At 39.4% G+C, this 19,210-nt stretch overlaps 1 protein-coding gene across 2 annotated transcripts in view; it reads right to left on the minus strand.

Moving 5' to 3' along the window:
• Klhl3 (kelch like family member 3) overlaps positions 1 to 13,497 on the minus strand; it is an 88,076-nt gene extending 74,579 nt beyond the window's left edge. For both annotated transcript variants that reach the window (XM_027941128.3, XM_071611838.1), the window contains exons 1-2: positions 13,437 to 13,497; positions 5,135 to 5,241 (exon numbers count right to left, since the gene is read on the minus strand). In XM_027941128.3, coding sequence (XP_027796929.2) covers positions 5,135 to 5,241; positions 13,437 to 13,474 — 145 coding nt within the window. In that variant the 5' untranslated portion in view covers positions 13,475 to 13,497. The remainder of the gene's footprint in view (positions 1 to 5,134; positions 5,242 to 13,436) is intronic.
• Between the last annotated feature and the right edge of the window lie 5,713 nt (positions 13,498 to 19,210).

Raw genomic sequence — 19,210 nt, forward strand, 5'->3', positions numbered from 1 at the left:
ATAGAGCTGAGCATTAAGGCCTATGCAAGTGTTAACCTCACATATGAGAAAGAAATGCTCTGCCCTCTCCTTGCATCCAAGCCAATTCTCCTGCAAATCAGAGGTCTGGACCATTTGACTGCACAAGTCTGACCTCTGTTTCCTGTGAAATAAGGACATTCCCTGCCCTGCCTTATTTTCTGGGCTAAATGAGACAAAGAGAGAAAGTTGGGACAGCAGGATCCTGCAGAGCCACAGTGGTAGGTATCACCTCATCACCCACCTTCCTTGGAATCTCAGACCTCCTCCACCTGCCCAGGTCTCTCTTCCCAGCTAGTGGCAGAAGGAAACACCTATGTAGCCACATAAACATTTCATATCAATCCTAAACACCATCAGGATGGTGAGTTTCATAGCTACCCCTTAAAATGCATAAGTGCTTTGGAAATGATGAATTGCTCTACAAATAAGAGTAAACTGCATTAAGTACCTATTCTGTGCTGGGTGCCTTAAACCCATTACCTATATTTGCTCTCTGGCTATTATTACTCCAGTCTCACAGATAAGAAAACTGAGGACCAAAGAGGGTGAGTGAGTCTTCGGTTCAGTGCTGAGAATAGAATTGGAAGCCAGGTCATTGTGGCTCCAAAGCCCTCTCCAAGATACCATGCTATCTCCCAAAGCAAGGTGGCATCAGCACTTTAGTGTTAAATCCTTAGCAAAAAGTCCTCTATATCACTTCCTATTAACATTCATAAAACATTCCTTAGCAATAGTGACCTCCCATGATGATGTGTATTTTAAGGCTGAGCTCTAAGCTCACACAAGTCTACCCTAAGCCATCTCAGTCAAACCAGGTGCAACTTAATGGGGAGATGCTGAAGATAAATGGCAGTCTCCATTCCTAGGCAATAAAAAGGCCTCTGTGGAACCACAATCCAAATCACTGCTTAAAAAGCCATTTCTACATCAAGACAATGATATGGTAGATACCTTATTATTATCTAATAATAAGTTACATTATTAGACATAACTATTGTATTGTATTTCTCAGTCCCCATTCTGAGTCTTCTAAGCCAGAAAAGGATGTCTGACTTTGATGTGATATTTCAAGGATAGGAAGAAGAAACCCTACATCATTGTCATTTGTTCAAAGGTGACTGACTCAAGAAGATAGTCACATGGAAGGTGAGGCCATTAGTTATTATTGGAGTACCACATTACTCTGGTACCTCTAGCATTTAATGAAATATTCTGTCCAATCTCTGACTCAATAGAGGCAAAGCTCTCAGAAACCAGAGTCTATCTTCTACTTCTACTACCTCCAGGCCCTAAGAAAGGACTCGGTTCCCTAGTTCTCCTTCCCTCTATGCCCTGTTGTCTATCTTAGATTTTGCTGAATTCCCTATGATATGAGGTTCTTTAAAGGCACTGACAAACCACACAATCACCCAGGACACAGGCACAGGCCATGATCTGGGGCCTGGGAGGGTCTGGCAGGCAGAAAGGGTAAAACAAATGTTCTATGGAATAAGTGCATGCCTAGGGATAACAGAGCCAGGCCCTTGTTGTTCTACTTTGTGAATGACTGGTGTCCACTCGAATTCTAACCCCCTTGCCTCTAAAACCCCAGCACACTCCTGACCTCTTCTCCCTATTTCTACTCATATGTTCAAACGAATGAGTTGAACATCAGGCTAAATCTAATATAAACTGGATCATGACTCATTGAAATCAATACTGTATATGGTACAAAAGAATCAGAAGAGTGTGGGACATAATACTCCCAGGTCTTCATGTGGGATTAACCCCAAACATCTTTGAGCCTTAATAATGGATGTAAGACCCTGAAACCCGATATTCTTTAGACCTTAGTTCCTTTAACACCAAAAAATGGGGATGACATGTCAGAGACTCGTATGGAGTGCAAATACTATAGTGCATAGAGAGCCCAGAGTAAAAGGCATGATAAAATTGACTAGTCCAGTAGCCAGGTGCAGTGGTGCATGCCTGTAATCCCAGCAGCTCAGGAGGCTGAGGCAGGAGGATTGTGAGTTCAAGGCCAGCCTCAACAACTTAACAAGGCCCTAAGCAACTCAGGGGTCTCTAAATAGAATATAAAAAAGGGCTGAAGAGGGCTGGGATTGCAGCCCAGTGGTAGAGCACTTGCCTAGCATGTTTGAGGCACTGAGTTCGATTCTCAGCACTACATATAAATAAATAAACTAAATAAAGGTCCATAATCAAAAAAAAAAAAAAAGGTGGGGGAGACTGAAGATATGACTCAGTCAATATGATATGAATCAGTTCAATCTCTGGTAAGAAAAAAAATATTGACTAGCCCATTCTATAGGAAAATTGCATCCCCTGGAATGGAGATACTAGATGGGGAGAGTGGAAAAGCTGTAAGTATTCCATACTTACAGGACAAAGGTAGGCAGCAAACACACTACCCATGTTATCCTGAAAGGAACGGAGGGCAGGTAAGGTGACTGCCCATCTCAGATCTTCTTACACACTGGCTGGATTTGAACACTCTCTGGAGAGGCACTCAGTTTCACCATTTGTATTCCATGTGGACAGGACATGGTCAAGGAGTGTGGAGCTGGTATTTGGAACCACCACAGGAAATTTGGACAACATGAACTCAAAGGACAAAAAATATACACATAAAAACACCTAAGCCTGACTAAAAGATCAAAATCATACAACTTAGTTAGAATAAAACCATGTGTATTTTATTTGGGCCCTAAACATGCTGATGGAAATAGATTTAACAAGAGTCAGCTGGGCCTTTTCACAATGAACTTTATGCATTCCAAAGCCAAATCTGATAATTAGAACAGAACTTTGCAATGTTTTTCATATCTATTTAATACCAAATTTTAAGCAAAGCCAAGGGGCCTCAAGAATATACAAATCTCATTTAGTGCTGATGGGAGTACAGGCTGGAACAGCTGAAGGGCAGGTGACACATCTTACAGCTCTTCAAATATGCATGGCCTTTAACCAAGTATTTCCTGTTCTAGGGATCTATTATAAGGAAATAATCAAAATGAAGATTAAGATGCAAGGATGCCCATTAGAGCATTATTTACAATAGGAAAATATTAAGACTATAATTTCCAACAAATGAAGAGATGGATTTTCTATTAGGATACACATGATGGAATCTTACAAAGTCATTGAAATTAGGATAGGAAGACATTCATAATATAATGCCAATTTCAATTAAACATTTTTATTAATCACATATTGCATGGAAGACTACAGTAGGCAATAAAGTTGCATCAGTTAAGAAAGTACAATTCTTAGCCTCATAGAGCTTATAATTGATCAGGGAAATCAGATATTGAGATTAGTAATAATACTAGAGAGTAGTAGTATAAGGTACATCGGAAGTAAGTAACAAAGGGATTTAACCTAGTCTGAGGGGTCATGGAAGGCCCTCCTGAGGAAGGGATGCTTGTGGGGTAATGAAAGACAAATAGGAGCTACATGGGCAAAGAGGCAAGAAAAATACCTTGGAAAATGAATAGCAATTTTAAAAATTATACCTATCAAAAAAGACATTTCAGCTGTACATGTAAAATGAACTTACTTATATTGAAAAATGATTTTGCATATGCATTTTATAAATATAAAATATGAAAGGATATAAACCATAATCTAACCTAGGAGATGTAATACATGTAATTTTTTATTTATTTATTTTTACTTTTGCTTGCTAACATTTTCTGATCTTTTCCTGTAATCTACATATGTGGATAGTGTTTTCAAGGATGGGCAAATGGATGGATGGGTGGAAGGATGAATGAGTGGATGGAACAATGGATGGTAACCAGACCCGAGGGAAGGATTGAGCTGGGCATTACATGAGACTAGCTTTCTTCTCTTGCAGTCTCCCTTCAATTACTAGAATCCAAGACCTGCTCCAGAAGCATGTGTTCTCCCAATTTCTAAAATCACTTTGTCTTTTCTAAGGCATTTCATCTACCCTAGAAACAAGTTCATCAGTCAAAAGCAAAGCCAACACTACAATTCACTGCAATTCCAAACAGGTTTCTCTCAATACTGGACTTTCAAACCACACACACAAAAAAAGAGCTATATTGGCATAGCTATTCATTAATGTTTCACCTAAATAACTGTTGGCGACAAGACAAATTATTTTAGAAAGAGATGGATGAAGGAAAGGGGTAAAAAGGAAATAAAAACCTTGAAACTGAGATTGTGATCATTCCAAAGAGAGTGTTACACCAGGAAACAGACCAGAGAAATAGAATGCAGAGTGATGGTCACTACATTCAGAGCAGGAAAATGGTTCTTGGAAAACATGAGATAGGCACACCTGACCAAGTCAGAGGGTCCTTTGAGCTCTGATGGCCTCCTTCTATCAGCAGTGATTTATACAGCACTGCATGTATCTGATTCAGGGGAGGTGCTATGAGAAACTACAGATGGGAAGCCTGTGGATTTCAAGAAATTCAGCCCAGAGTTTTAAGTGTAAAATGTGATCCTTTCCTACATGTGCCCAGGAAGCGGATCCCTGGGGAGTTGGCAAAGGTGCTGAAACTATGCTAGATTTTGATCATTCTTATGTCTCAATACCAATCCCCACCATCATTTCTTCAAATCTCTTCCATACCTCTATAAAGACTAGAGGAGACCCCAGGTGCTTGCCTGGAAGGAAAGGCTAGGGAAGAACAAGATGTGGGTCCAATGATAGAGCACTAGGCCAGATGTCAAGAATCCAAGTCCCATTCATTCACTGTATGACCTTGGGCAAGTCCCTTCCCCTCACTCAGCCTCAGTGTCCCTCATGCAAAATGGGAGACCAGAAGGCCTGGCAATGAACCTAGGACTGCACTGTTAACAAGATCCCTAATTTTGGTGCATGCTAAAGCTTGAGAACTAATGGACTACACGATTCCACCTCTCTTCCTCGTAGTGGTCAAGGGTCTACATGTCCAGCTGGCTTGGTTGAGACTTTGATTCCAGAAGTTCTCTATGGTACAAAGCTGAGAAAGGGAAACTCCTCACAGTAAGCTTCACAACCTTCTCATTCCTCCCTCCCCTTGTGCCACCACTATCAATGTCCTCCCAGGGGGGCAGCAGCCCCACACCATAGATTATTGTGTGCCCCTCACCATACCTGTGAACATCGCACAGAAGTAGGGACTGCAGGCTGCCAGGACCACACGGTGGGCTTCTATTTCCACATCTTCTGCCACAATCATCACGTCACACAACAGCTGCTTACTGCAAGACACCAGTGAAGGGACAGGATGGATCACAGCACGAACACCTACCCACATCATACCAGGATATTGTTTTCTCCCACCCAGACTTCACACTGGTTTGCCACATGAAGTAGCCATAGAAATTTGCCCTATCTTGAGTTAAGCAAAGGGATGGGCTCCTTCATTCAAGTATTTGATAAATCTTCCACAAAGAGATATCCAACTACTCTGTGGCTGTAAGTCAGGCTGCTTCATTGATCTTCACTCTCTGTTCCCAATACCATCAGCTCTGACTGAGAATTAGGGGGACAAAGGCTCAGAAAGCAGTGGCAATACCTCAGGCTGCTAGTGAATGACTGAATGCTGAGGTACACGAGCACACCACCAAGTGTGCCACCAGCAAGACTGAGTGCTAACAACTCCCCGAGGGTTCACCCACATGCAAAACTGTAAGAGGCAAGCCAGATTCCAGCATGTCTCTTCACATCCAGATTTAACACTATAACCAAGAGCCCTCTACCTGCACACACATAACTGAAGACCCTTTGCAAACTCCAATCACTACAACTGTCAAGGTAAAGCTTTACCCTGCATTTTTCTGGATAAGTGAATGAATAAATGGGAATCAACTCATATTCATAGACAGATGGATATTTAAAGATTGACAGGGAGCCATAAGACCCTGTCAAACCAAGAATTTTTCCTTTATCAGCCTTCCAAGTTGTTATCGTGTCTATAATTAATATAATGGATAACATTTATTGAGTTGTATGTGCCAGGAACTGTTCTAAGCATTTTTAACACATATTAGTTCATTTATTCCTCTCTACAACATGATGACATGGGGCTAATTGTTATTTTCCACATAAAAAATGAGGACACTGAGGCCCAGAGAAATTAAGTAACTTTCCCAAGGTCCCACAGAAAGGGAGTATAGAAAGTGGAGACAGCATTTTCATGCACATATCTCAGCCCTAGAACTCATTCTATGGTACCTAATCCTACTAGTGCCTCCTTTAGATGAAAGCACTACAGATAGGAGGGAAGACCAGGACAACAAACACATCTCAACCATGATTCACTGGTAGTGGTTGTTTAGCACACATATACTGGTACAAAAAATCTAAAGTCATGTCTGGGTTTTATGTGAGGATGCTGAAACCAGTTAATGAGTCTGCCATGCTTGGCAGATGGAAGAGAAACTACATATTTGCCATCTCAGGTCTAGTACATTAAGCCACTGTCAACTATTAAGACAGGTTCACTTAGAGAACTGTGATCATAAAGCCTGAGACAGCTGGAGCTGCAATGCCCTGAGAGGTCATGTGGTCTATGAAGCCCAGAGAAGTGAAGAGATGCCTGAGAAGGCCGATTCTCGACTCCAGAAATAGTGCTTTTCCCACTCAACCATGATGCCTCACAAGTGGCTGACACTCAGAATGGGAAAAGACAGAAAACAATGGGCTTCCAACACAACAGGTGGTCAGGAAATGTTCACCACATGGCGTAAAGTACCAGTGGTAGGCTTCTAAGAAGGTAAGACCTGCAGGAACCAAGAGGTAAAACCTAGGAGTTGGGACCTCACCCCACAGTGGGCAGCAGACCTCACACACCAACCTTATCAAAATACATCAGCACAAACAGGAACACAACTGATGCTGCCCCTATGAGAACATGAACAAATAAGCTTGCCACAGCTTTCGCACCTGTCTTAGTAGCCCTTAGGACACATATCACAGAAATAAAACGGAGTGGCAGAAAGTCACCTGAGAACAGGCTGTTTTTTTAAGTCTGGTCAAAACTATTGTAAAAACTATATACCCAACATGAATAGACAAACCTTGGATACTTTCACTTCTATTAAGGATTTTAGGAGACTTTAGTTACTGCTATTTATAGTTGCTATAGTTACTTCTATTTATGAATAATAATAATTTTTTAGATACCAATATTTTAAAGAGAAACAAAAAAGAGTCAAATTTTCAGTGCTAGAAGCAAACAAGCAAATGTCAGAATGAAATTTACTGCGTATATCCAAAAAGGCTGATAATTTGTGAACAAATGAGAAAGAGATAAGAAGGAATGGGGAATAGAGATGATCCAGTTAAATAAATGAAAGAGAGCAGTTCCAACAGGTGGAAAACAAAACTCAAGGCCAAATAAATCTACCTGTGTAAATGGTCAAGAGAAATTTGCCGAAAAGTCAAGGTAAGCTTTCCCTGAAGGTAGGGAAAAGGCAGTACCAAAGCACTACAAGGCTCACAAGCAGTTCTGTTTCACTTATCAAAAATCCTATGGATTCCTTTCATTTTTTTCTGAGCTATGATACTACTCCAAAGAACAATCTTAAGGAGAGAAAAGTGGACTATATGCTTTACCATTTGTAGAAAAGTATAGTGTAGCTGTTAGGAAGGTGCTCAGGTATTAGAATCGAACTAACTGAAATTCAAGCCTCTGTCCCACTGCTCTCTAGCATAGGAGAGTTACACCATCTCCAGAGTATCACAGAATTGAGATATATCATAAAAGACATAATGCACAGTACTAACAGTCAATACTTGGCAAATATTAGTTTATTCTTTTTCTTCTTTATTCCCACAAGGTATTTTCTTTAAGAATAGAAGTTTTGGACGTGATAAATGTGAGTTGTCTATTGGGCATCTAAGTAGGGTTATCAAGTAAGCAGATCTGGAGTCCAAAGATGGGAGATGGGTAAGAGGATGAAGGCCAAGCACAGTGAAGTGATGCATGCCTACAGTCCAGGCTACTAAGGAGTCTGAGTCATGAGGATCACAAGTATGAGGACAGCCTGGGCAATAGAGTAAGACCCTGATTCTATTTTTGAAAAAGTATGCATGTGCACATGTGTTTGGGTGTGTGTGTGTGTGTGTGTGTGTGTGTATGGGGGGACAGCCAGCAAAAAAGACAATGTAGAACGAGCATAAAGATAACTATACATATCAAAAGAACAGAATTGAGAGTCCAGAAATTGATTTTGATTCTTTTACAAGGGCACCAAGAACTTTAACTGGGAAATGGGCTGGGATAATTGGTTATCAATAGGTAAAAGAATCAAGTTGGATCCCTACCGCCTACCATATGTAAGAATTAATTTATAATGATCAAAGACCTAAGTGTAAGAGCTACAACTATAAAGCTCTTAGGAAAAAAACACAGGAGTAAAGCCCATGATTTCAGGAAAGGCAATGTTTTCTTAAATGACACCAAAAACAAACAACAAAGAAAAAAATGACAAACATCTAAATTTAAAACATTTGTACTTTTCAAAGGACACCATAAGGAATACAAGAAGCCAATTCACAAAATGAGAACAACTTTTTACAAATCATCTATCTGATACTGGGGTTTTATCTAGAACACAAAAATCCAAACTCTGGGAACTCAATAAAAAACAAAAATAATCCAATTTTTTTTAGGAAATTGAGCAATGGAGCTGAATAGACTTTTCTCAAAATAAGATATAGAAATTGTTCATATGCACATTAACTCATTTTCAACATCATGAGTCACCAAAGAAACGCAAATCAAAACAATAATAAGATATCATCTCACACCCACTAGGATGGCTATAATAAAAAAAAACAGATAATAATGAGTGTTAAGAGAGGATTTGGAGAAATTAAAATCTTCATTCACTGCTTATGAAATGGAAATGGTACAGCTGTTTTGGAAAGTAGTCTGGCATTTCCTGCAAAGGTTAAACATAACCATATGACCCCGTAAATCCCTCTCCTAAATATATACTCCAGAGAAATGAAAACATATATCCACACAGAAACATGTACGTGAATGTTTGAAGAAGAATTATTCAATATTGCCAAAAGTGCTGTGTCTATATAATGAAATATTATTCAGCAATAAAAAGGAATAAGAGCTGAGATATGCTACAACATGGATGAACCCTAAAAATCATTATGCTCAGTGAAAGGAAGGTAAACATAAAAGACTACATGTGGCATGATTCTAAAATAGGTCAATCTATAGAGACAGAAAGTAGACTAGTAGTTGCCTGGAGCTAAAGTGGGAAAGGGATGAAGACAGGGGAAGAAGTGGGAGTGGGTAACTACTAAAGTACACTGGGTTTCTTGAGTGGGGGGGGCAACAAAAATATTCTAAAATTGACTATGGTTGTATAACACTGAAAATTCAAAGTGATTAAACTGTATACCTTAAATAGGTGAACTGTATGGCATGTTAATTCTATCTTTATAAAGCTGTCACTAAAAGAAAAACAGAAAGCAATGTGTTTAGATGGTTCGTTGCTGGCAATAAAGGCATAATGTCAGGGCATCCAAATTAAAAAAAAAAAAAAAATGAGGACTGAGAACTGTTTCCAATGTTGAAATGAGAGGTTAAAATTGTGAAGGGGATAGTATGAAGCTAGTGGTAGAGCAAATGCTTAATATGTGCCAAGACCCGGGTTCAATCCCCTGCCAGAGTGAGGGAGTGGGGAGGCCTGTTGAGTCGAAATAGGAAACACTGTGGGTTCTAAATACTCATTGGTTGCTTTGTCCTTCCTGCTTCCTTCTTTTCAGGACCAGTCCGGGTATGCCATTCGAAAGGACCACATCCCCACTACTGGCTGGATGGTAAGTCAGGGGCCAAAGAGTCACTAGGACTCTGCTGCCCAGAGGCACTGTGGTTTGACTAGAGCAGAGCAATTTAGTGCTAAAGGGAGAGAAAGCTGGGTGGTTACCATGCCAACAGCCCTTTCTCTACCATGGCAGTAAAAAATAATAGGAAACTCATGAATTGTGTGATTCATAAATTGCAAAAAAAAAGTGTGCTTGAGCTAATATAGCATAAAATTAAGAGAGGGGAATGTGAAAACAACACAAAAAAATAACCCCAGATCCCTGGAATATCATATAACATTTCATTAGCTTAATCCTTCATGGCAAAATGCTTTAACCCAGGCCTTCTTCTAAACAAAGTATGCCTACCCTCTCTCCATTTCCCATTAAAGTCACCCAGATCAATCAAGTATCCATCCAGGTCCCCTTTCTGCCTATTTCACTACAGTTTTTAGAAGATTATCATTTAAATATCTCGGAATTTGATACAGCCTTTTGAACACCATGAGAACAAAAGCTCCATAGAGGGAAAGACTTCGGTTCTCTTACCTACTGTCATATTCCAGCCACCTAGTAGAGTGTTTACCTCCTCCTCCTCATCATCATCAGATAGCTGACACACAATATTCACTGTGTGCCAGGGCCTCACAGCAACATCTAAGGAACAGTTAGTATTACACTATAGACCATGGAAATTGGCAATTCTACTTCCAAGAATTAATTCCATAGAAATAACCGTGAATGTGCACAAATATTTAGCAATAGTAATAAATGTGCTATCACTGTTCTAAGTACTTTATTTATAAATCCTCTTAACAACCCAGCAAGACTGGTACTATTATTAGCCTTCTTTTACGGGTAACAAAAGTAAGACCAGGGAGATTAATTAACTTGCCCAGGGTTGCACAGTTAGTCAGCACTAGAGCCAAGATTTAAAACCAAAGTCTATGTGACCACTACATTATACTGCTACAAAGATAACCACTGAAGATATTTTTTATATATGGAATGGGGAAAACCTAGACATCCCACAACTGGGAACTGTTTTTTTTTTTTTTTTTTTTTTTTTTTAATAAAGCAAAAAAAAGAATATCATTCATTCAATGTTATAAAACAGTGACTATTTGACACAGTGCTACATGAATAAAAAAAAATCAGGTTTAGACATATTTTAAAGAGAAAATAGGGGGCTGAGATTGTGGCTCAGTGGTTCAGTGCTCACCTGGCATGCCCTGGGTTCAAACCTCAGCACCACATAAATGTAAAATAAAGATACTGTGTCCACCTAAAACTAAAAAAATAAATATAAAAAAAGAGAAAATATTCTCCAAAGTGTTAACAATGGTTACCACTAATATTAAAACCGTAAGTGACTTTTTGTTCATCTGTATTTTCTAAATGTTCTGAAACAAATACATTCCTTTTATAAAAATTAATTAATTAATTAATTTTAAAAAGTGAAAGTGAAATTCATGCCTAAATTTGAATTAAAAATTTCCTAGGCAAATACATACAGACTGTGGTCCATTTGATCAATCAAAAAGAAGAAAAATAGATTATTTACTTAAATTTCAGCAGAGGACTATGTTTTATGTTTACATCAGCATTTTCCAAACAAATTTCACAATATACTCAGTCTTTACCTAACAACACTCAATTATGTGTGGGAAATGTTCAAACAAGTATATTGCACATGCTAAATACATTATGCACCTCAGAGAGGTGTAGTAAATAGCTTTTTTCAAACTCATTTGGGTATGGGTCTCTTTTATCCCACAGAGCATCCTGAGGAAACAAACACTACTCAGAACAAACTATGGCAAATGTTGAATAATACAAAAGAGAAGCAGCGCAGAACTGTGGGAGATTAAATCCAAGTCAAGCCCTACTCTTGGGAAAGATACAAATGCTAGTAACTTGTAACAAAAGCAGAGAGGACATAGGATGACTTTTTTTTTTTAAGCTGCTGAAGAAAATGAAATGATGCTAGTAATGGGAAGTGGGGATAGGAAGAATCCTCTATGCACATCTATTCCCTCTGCTCTCCCTTTCAATGGTCACCAGAGTTGGCTGCACCAGGCAAAATAAGGCCTGATGAGAGAACTAGACTCTTAAGTAGATTCTTAAATCAGACAAAGGATACAAGTCATACCCAAAAAAACTAAGTTGGGATTCAAATAGTGTCTAGAGAACAACACACAAAGTCTTTAGTGACAAGAGACCAAGTCCATAGACATGAACATCAGCTCTGCCCTATGGCTAAGACAGCTAGGGGCAAAGCTTCCAAGAAATCTGGCAGGAGGCCTAATAAAAATTGAGCAGTAGAGCATAAGACAAATTTAATTAAACTTGTTTTTTAATGCCAAAGACTAGGCTGTGCAAAAAGAAGAAATGAAGAAACAAACATAGAATCAAACTTTTAAAAGTAGCTCATGCCCCACTCAACACTTCTTTGGCTATATGCCATTTCTCAGGCTAGAAGGTTTCTCCCTACCCCCAATATCCTTCATGTCTTTAATGCTGACTCAATCTTCCACATTCAGTTCAAGCATCATCTCTCTTTAAGAAGTATTCTCCAAAGTTAGTCGACATACTTATTTCTTCTGCATTATTTAAGAAACAAATTATTGCATATCTATCACCTGTCAGACACCTATTGTATTCCTCCTTCATAAGACCAGTCACACTATAGAAAGATGATTTTTATTAACCTATTTACATTTCTGATTTTGTTTCCACCCACCCATCCCAAGGCCTAGGCAGTACCTTTGGGCATCTTTGGTTAAAAAAAAAGAAAGAAAAAAAAAATCAAAGCTATTATGACGTACCAAGTGCTAGAGATCAAAATTACTCAGAAGTTGTCCCTGCCCGCTGGGAGCTCAAGAGCTACAAAGAAAAAAGGTGGTAAACAATTTCACTTTATAATACAATAAAGAATCCAGTAAATAAAGGTGGGCAAAGGAAGCTGCCGAGCTCTTTGGTAAGGAAGATTGCATGTGCAGAATTCATAAAGAAAAATATGTTCAGTGCCCTAAACCTGTATTGCAACAAGCTTGTCACACAAACACACATTGGCCTTCCCAACAGCCTGCAGACCCTCACCATTTAGTTCTATGAGGATGAGTACATTTGTGTGTCATTTCTTTCTTTACAGAGTCAAACTGCATTTAGGGAACTAGGTATTCTTCCATTCATGTAGCTGTCCTGCCAAGCTAAGCTCAACCCGAGGCATGAAAGAGAGGCGAAAAGAAAATATATAACATCTACAATCTTTAGTTTGCAATTGTGTGTAGGTGTCGCAGTTCTATTATTGGTTTTTAAGCAGCTGGTTCAGTTGGAAATCAAGTTTAGGAACAGACCTACTTTAACTACAAAGGAATTTTCCCCTGTGATTAATCACTAAAATGATAGGTGTTAAATAAATATAAAGGAAAGAAATTTTCTGGCAAAGTTGTTCTGTCTCAGAATTTGAAAAGGGGAAGGAAGCCAAGTGACTGAGAGTGGGTGGGGAAGAGTCATAATTCACTAGGTGGTGGCGTTCTGACTTCTGTTCTTGGTCCCTGATAAAGCTTCCCTGCAAGTTCCTTCTGAAAGGGCACAGGCAAGATAGGAAAAGTACCTCCGAAGCTCATTCATAACCTTGAAGGCCTTTCCCATGTGGGCTGGGTTGACAGTGACTGTCCTCTGGTTCTTCTCATCATCCCCAGCCTGTATCTGTGGCTGGGAGTTTGGCTTGACACTGTAAACAGGAAGGAAGAGGGAGGGGAAAGAGAACACATTAGTAAACCCATTCATGGGACTGCCATAAATCTGTGCATTTGCCCACCCACCAGGGACATCTCTGTCAGGATATTCTCCTCATCACAGACCAACAGAAAAGGAAATACACTGCCCAGCATTTCTGCAGGATCTTGCATTACAAAGTGCATTCCAATGAAAAAAGCCAGGTTCTAGCTCTGCTTCTTCCACAAATTCGGAGTGACTTGGTGAAAGATCCTCATGCTGTCCCCAACCTCCCTTCCCAAACTGGAGGGAGACTAAGCACTCTATCACTCACTACACTGGAATATTTGTTAATTAATACTTTAATTAACAAATTAATATTAATTGAATATTTTACTGCAGACAGAATGAGGATGTAGCTCAATGGTAGAACGCTTGCCTAGCTTGCAGGAGGTTCCAGGTTCAACTCCCAGTATTGCAAAAAAGAAAAAAAAAGGGTACAAGTATTAAAATATTTAATATTTTATTAAATATTAAAATATTTAATGGAGGCAACTATGTGTCAAGTTCCATATTTAAGTTTAAGGAAAGCAAACAAATAAAGCACAGTATCTGCTGTCCCAAAGCCATTCAAACAGCCAAGTCCAATGGAGCAGAAAGCCAAGTAAACATTCAAACATCACATTTTAAGTATCATGATCCAATTGAGAAACTATCCCGGTGATGCCAGATTGAGAGAAAATTTCTAAAAGAAAATATTTGGAGGAAGAGCAGAAATTAGCCAGGTAAAAAGGAAGTCAGACAGGAAATAGTATGCATAAAGACCTAAAGGAGAAAAGGAGCAAAGTGTGTTCAAAGTATAGGCAGTTCAGTAAAACTGGAGAGCACAGGAAGAGTATCAAGAAGACTGGGGAGTTTGGATCTCTTTCCAAAACGATGAGAAGACATCAAAGTGTTTCAGAGAAGTGGGAAACATGAACAGATGAACGAACTTGTGCTTTAGAAATATCACATTGGCTATGGTATGGAGAATAGTGGCACAATAGTTTAAGTTTCTAAGAAACCATAATCCTATAGACAGACAAGGGACTATAATTGATGTGAAAAGAAAGGACATCTGGGTAGGCTAACTGAGCAAGTGAGCAGGTAGGGACCAGCAAGACTCACCCATAATCTCAACACCCTCTCTACTAAAAGCAAGAGACAAAACACTCAAATCCCTATGGGAAACCAGATAATTATCCAACTATCTTGAATTATCTGTTAACTTCATGGGGTGGGATGGCAGGGTAGAGGTTGGAAGAACCACCAAAAGAATGGGCAAGGAAAGGATATTCTCTCCAAACAGGTGAAATTATTTGGCTCCAAGGCCCCAGACTTACCTTGGAGCTATGTTTCAACCAAGCTAAGCTTTATTTTGCTAGTACGAAAACAGAACCTCCTCGGCTTGTATAGATTTGGGGACCCACAGTTTATGCCAACTCTAGGACACTGTAGCCTCCTTTGACTTGCCCTAGTGGACCTCTGTCCATCCTTACTCCCTGTCCTTGCCAAATGGCTAGACAAAGGAGCTGTTATAATTAAGAGAATGTTCCAGAAGCCTACACAGATCTCACACTGAGATTCAACTATAAGCAGCATATCAAACCACAGCTTGTCTGACCATAACAGACTCCTCCTCTGGCTTCCATCCCTACCTCAGTTCAGCATGTAAATATAAGCCATAGATATCTGAACTAGGAACTGTTTGGATTCTGGGTACAAGGAAATTAGCTGAGCAGAGGAAGATAAATATTGAGAGATATACAAGAAAGATTACTACCTGCTTATGCAGGTAAGGAAAATCTCAAGCCAGAAAATGTGATCAGAGAGGAAGCACCCAGCAAAGATGAAAAACTTCATATAAAAAAAAAATCCTACACACCTAATTTATTTTAGAGTTAGTGTCCTTCCTTATTCCAAAGCCAGAAAGATAATTTGTTTTCCACTAAAAGTTGAACATTTGCCCTTGATATTTAAGCCCTAATTTCATGTGATATTCTATTGTGATATTCATTGTGTCCACACAATGTCAAATAGAAAAGGTGATAGTATTCTTGCAATATTCATGATTTTAAAGATGCCTGTTGTGTTTTCCCAATATAAATGTTTGTTACATGATTTTCATAGATGCTCCTTATCATATTAAGAAAATCCCCTTCTACTTTTAGTAAGGATTTTTTTAAAATAACAACAATATACTGGATTTTACCCAATGGTTTTATTTATCTAATAAGATGATGATGTGAGTTTTTTTCCTTTAATCTTTCAATGTGGTAGATAACAAATACTTGCTAATACTAAACCGTACTTGCATTCCTGGCATAAATATTCACTACAAATATTGTCTCCAAACTATAGAGAGACTTAAAAGCAAAGATGAATAAACAAAATTTGGTATGGATCAAGGAACCATTGAAAGGTTTTGACAGGAAATGAACAAGATTAGAATTCAGAAAATATTAACTCCACTTTACAAATGTGGAAGAGGTGTAGCAAGTAGGGCCACTTTGGAAGTACTGAGAATAATCTCCACTGTGGTTAATGTACAGGAAAGCTCATTATTCCTTTTGTTGCTCTTTGTACTTTCCAGCCTTCCAGAATGGTCCAATAACAGTATAAATCCCCATTAATACAATGTTGTATTTACCAACATTGCTAAACATTGATTGCCTATTGTCAGAGGATTAAAGTCCAACAAAATTCAATTCACACTATGGCCTCCCTGAAAAAGCAGTGTCTTGCTGATGACCATAGGGTTGCCCAGGCAAAGGACATCAGTTTCCCCAATCCATCCAAACTCCTTTCCACCCTTGATGCAAACGGACATCAGAAGGAACCCAAGGCCTTTTTCTTCTCCTGCTCTGCAACTCTGTGAAGACACAGGAAGGCTGAAGAGTTCTGGATCCCTGGTTTCTAGAAGGTATAAGTTTCTTGGCAACTCATTGACCTTCAAGAGGAACACAATGTTAAAGAGAGTGTCTGAGGGATCTGAGAAGTTAAGAATCTCACACAAGATAATACAAACATCCTCAAACTATTTCCTCCACAGCTTACACCCCCCCACACACACACCAGCAATAGAGTAGATGCATGTACATAAATGCGCGCGCGCGCGCGCGAACGCACGCACACGCACACGCACACACACACACGCCTCAGCCTAGGACATGCCCAGAAACAGAGTTGCTAGATTCTACATTTCCTCCCCAACCTTTTCTCCCTCAACTCATAGCAGATCTTGACTTAGTTGCAATAGATTGTCCATCATCTATCAAGGCCCAATCCCCAGCATTCTCAGTTCTTGATCCCAAATAAGCGGGTAGATCCACTCTCGTCACTGCAAAACACAGACCACACTGAGTTATATTACCAACCTCTTGTCCAAGTCCAAGACCTTGGACTTTATTTTTCACTCTACTCACATTCATGAAATTCTCTGGGAAGACTCAGCCACAAGATCCTTTATGACAAAAAAGTATTTATCAGTAAACATCCTTACTACAAACACATAGTGGTTGAATTCTCCAAAGCAAACACTAACTCCAGCCCCATTAAAATCACACCAGCCTCCAAGAATCTCCATCTAGATCAACTGAGGTGATTCAGTCTTTAGCATCTCATGATCTGACAAGAGGTATGCTACCTACAAAATTCCCTCCATATCAATTTATCTATGCTCCTCTCAAGACTTGAAGCTCTGGTTGCTGAACAAAAGAGACTTCACCTACACCCCAATGTCCAAAGTTCCAGAAACATTCTAGTTGAACATAGTTAGCATTCAAATTTGTCGTCAGTCATAGATGTAGTGAGAAAGTATGGACCAGGAAAACTCCTCACTCCTTCCTATAGAAATATGAAGAAATGATCATCTAAGCCATTTTCTAGACAAGCTACAGCAGAATCAGAACATACCAAACTAGTCAACTTTGTAAAACCACTAAGTATCTGGCTGAATAATTTAATCAATTCCACACAATGACCTGTTCCTCAAAAACATACTCGTTTGAACTAACGCTGGTGCCATGGTGAACTCACTTAAGTGAATTATTCCCCTAGCCCAACTGGTAAAAAGGCCAACAACCTATCAACAGCCCACAGAAATAGAGTGTGGAAAGGAGGTTCAGATAATCTCCCAATCTCTCAAATACCTACTGACCCCATTTAGGAAATCATACATGTGAAATGGTCGAGACTCATAGCCATAAGGATAGACAAAGCTGGCCCTGGACCTTTCTTCCTGGGCTTTCTGCTTCTTTTCTTTCCAGGCTTAGACAACTATAGTGGCTTCCCACCTGCTCTTCCCCATTCCAGATGCCCTCTCTTCAAGTGCTTCCTGCACACCATTGCCAAATGGATCTTCTAAAAGGCCACTGGGATCATGTCTTTCAGATCCTCACTGTCCACAGATCTCTTCACAGTGGGCATGAGGATTATGTGCTGGAGGTTCCATCAGAACTATTTGTTTTATATATCAGTGTCTATGTAAGATATCCTTCAAAAGGACTCTACAAATAAAAAGCTGAAAATTCATCAGCCTGCAGGATAAAGTCATAATTCCTGCATAGTATGCAAGGCCCCCTAAAACAGAACTGCACATCAGCTTTGCCTTACTTACTCAAATATTTACTAAGAATCTATTATGTATCAAGCAGACAAACAATCCATTGCAAAAATATTTCCTGGATCTCCCTGTGTCATAACCTAAACACCTGTTCTCCAAGGAACAGTTAAGTCTTGCCTCCTCTAGGATGCCTTATGAACAACTTCAGTCTGAAGTGATCTCTTCCTTCCCTAAATTCTTAATAGTATTTCTAGTCTATAACTCAACTAGCATACAGAATACTGCCCTGTGTTTGACTCCTTTTTCATGGTACAAATCTCACCACTTATTTCCCTCACAATAGATTCAACATACCTGGAGGGCGAGGACCATGTGTGTGAGGATTCTTTGTACAACTCAGCCTGCCTGGCATAGGGCCACACCAACAGTGGACCCTCATTACGTTTTTGTCATCAATGAGTTCTGACCTGAAAACCCTTCACTTGAATAGATAGTGTGACCCAACCACTGCCAACAATTAAGTACAGTTGGCCTTCAGAACTAAACTATAAATATACATAAAATAGTGATTATAAAAGTTAAAAATAAAAGTACATAAGCTCTAAAATATACATATGTGAGGTCTAAATATCAGTGCCCTTCTCATAGCAAACCCACCTTCCCTACCCTCTAAATTTCATATCCACATACCCAATGTCTTACTTAACTTCACTTAGAGGTTAGATAAGTAACTCATACATATCCAAAATTGATGGTCTTTGCCATTTCCTTCAACACATCCAAAATCAATGTTCCCCACCCTCTCTCAAGCCAATTCTTTCTTCTCTATTCTTGATCTCAGAGGCACAACCAACTACCGATTCACCATCCAAGACAGAAACCAGGCTGTTATCCTTGGTAGTTCTTTCTTATACATGTCCCTCACAAACAGCCACCAATTCTATCAGTGTTATGTCTTTTCTGTACCCCATTCCCTTTTCACAGTCAGTAACACCACAACCACAGTACAGGCTAGTATAATCTCTTGCCTGGATCAATTCAATAACCTCCTCTCAAAACCCAGAAGG

Source organism: Marmota flaviventris, chromosome 5 (assembly GCF_047511675.1).
Source record: "Marmota flaviventris isolate mMarFla1 chromosome 5, mMarFla1.hap1, whole genome shotgun sequence".
In the NCBI taxonomy this organism is placed as follows: Eukaryota; Metazoa; Chordata; class Mammalia; order Rodentia; family Sciuridae; genus Marmota; species Marmota flaviventris.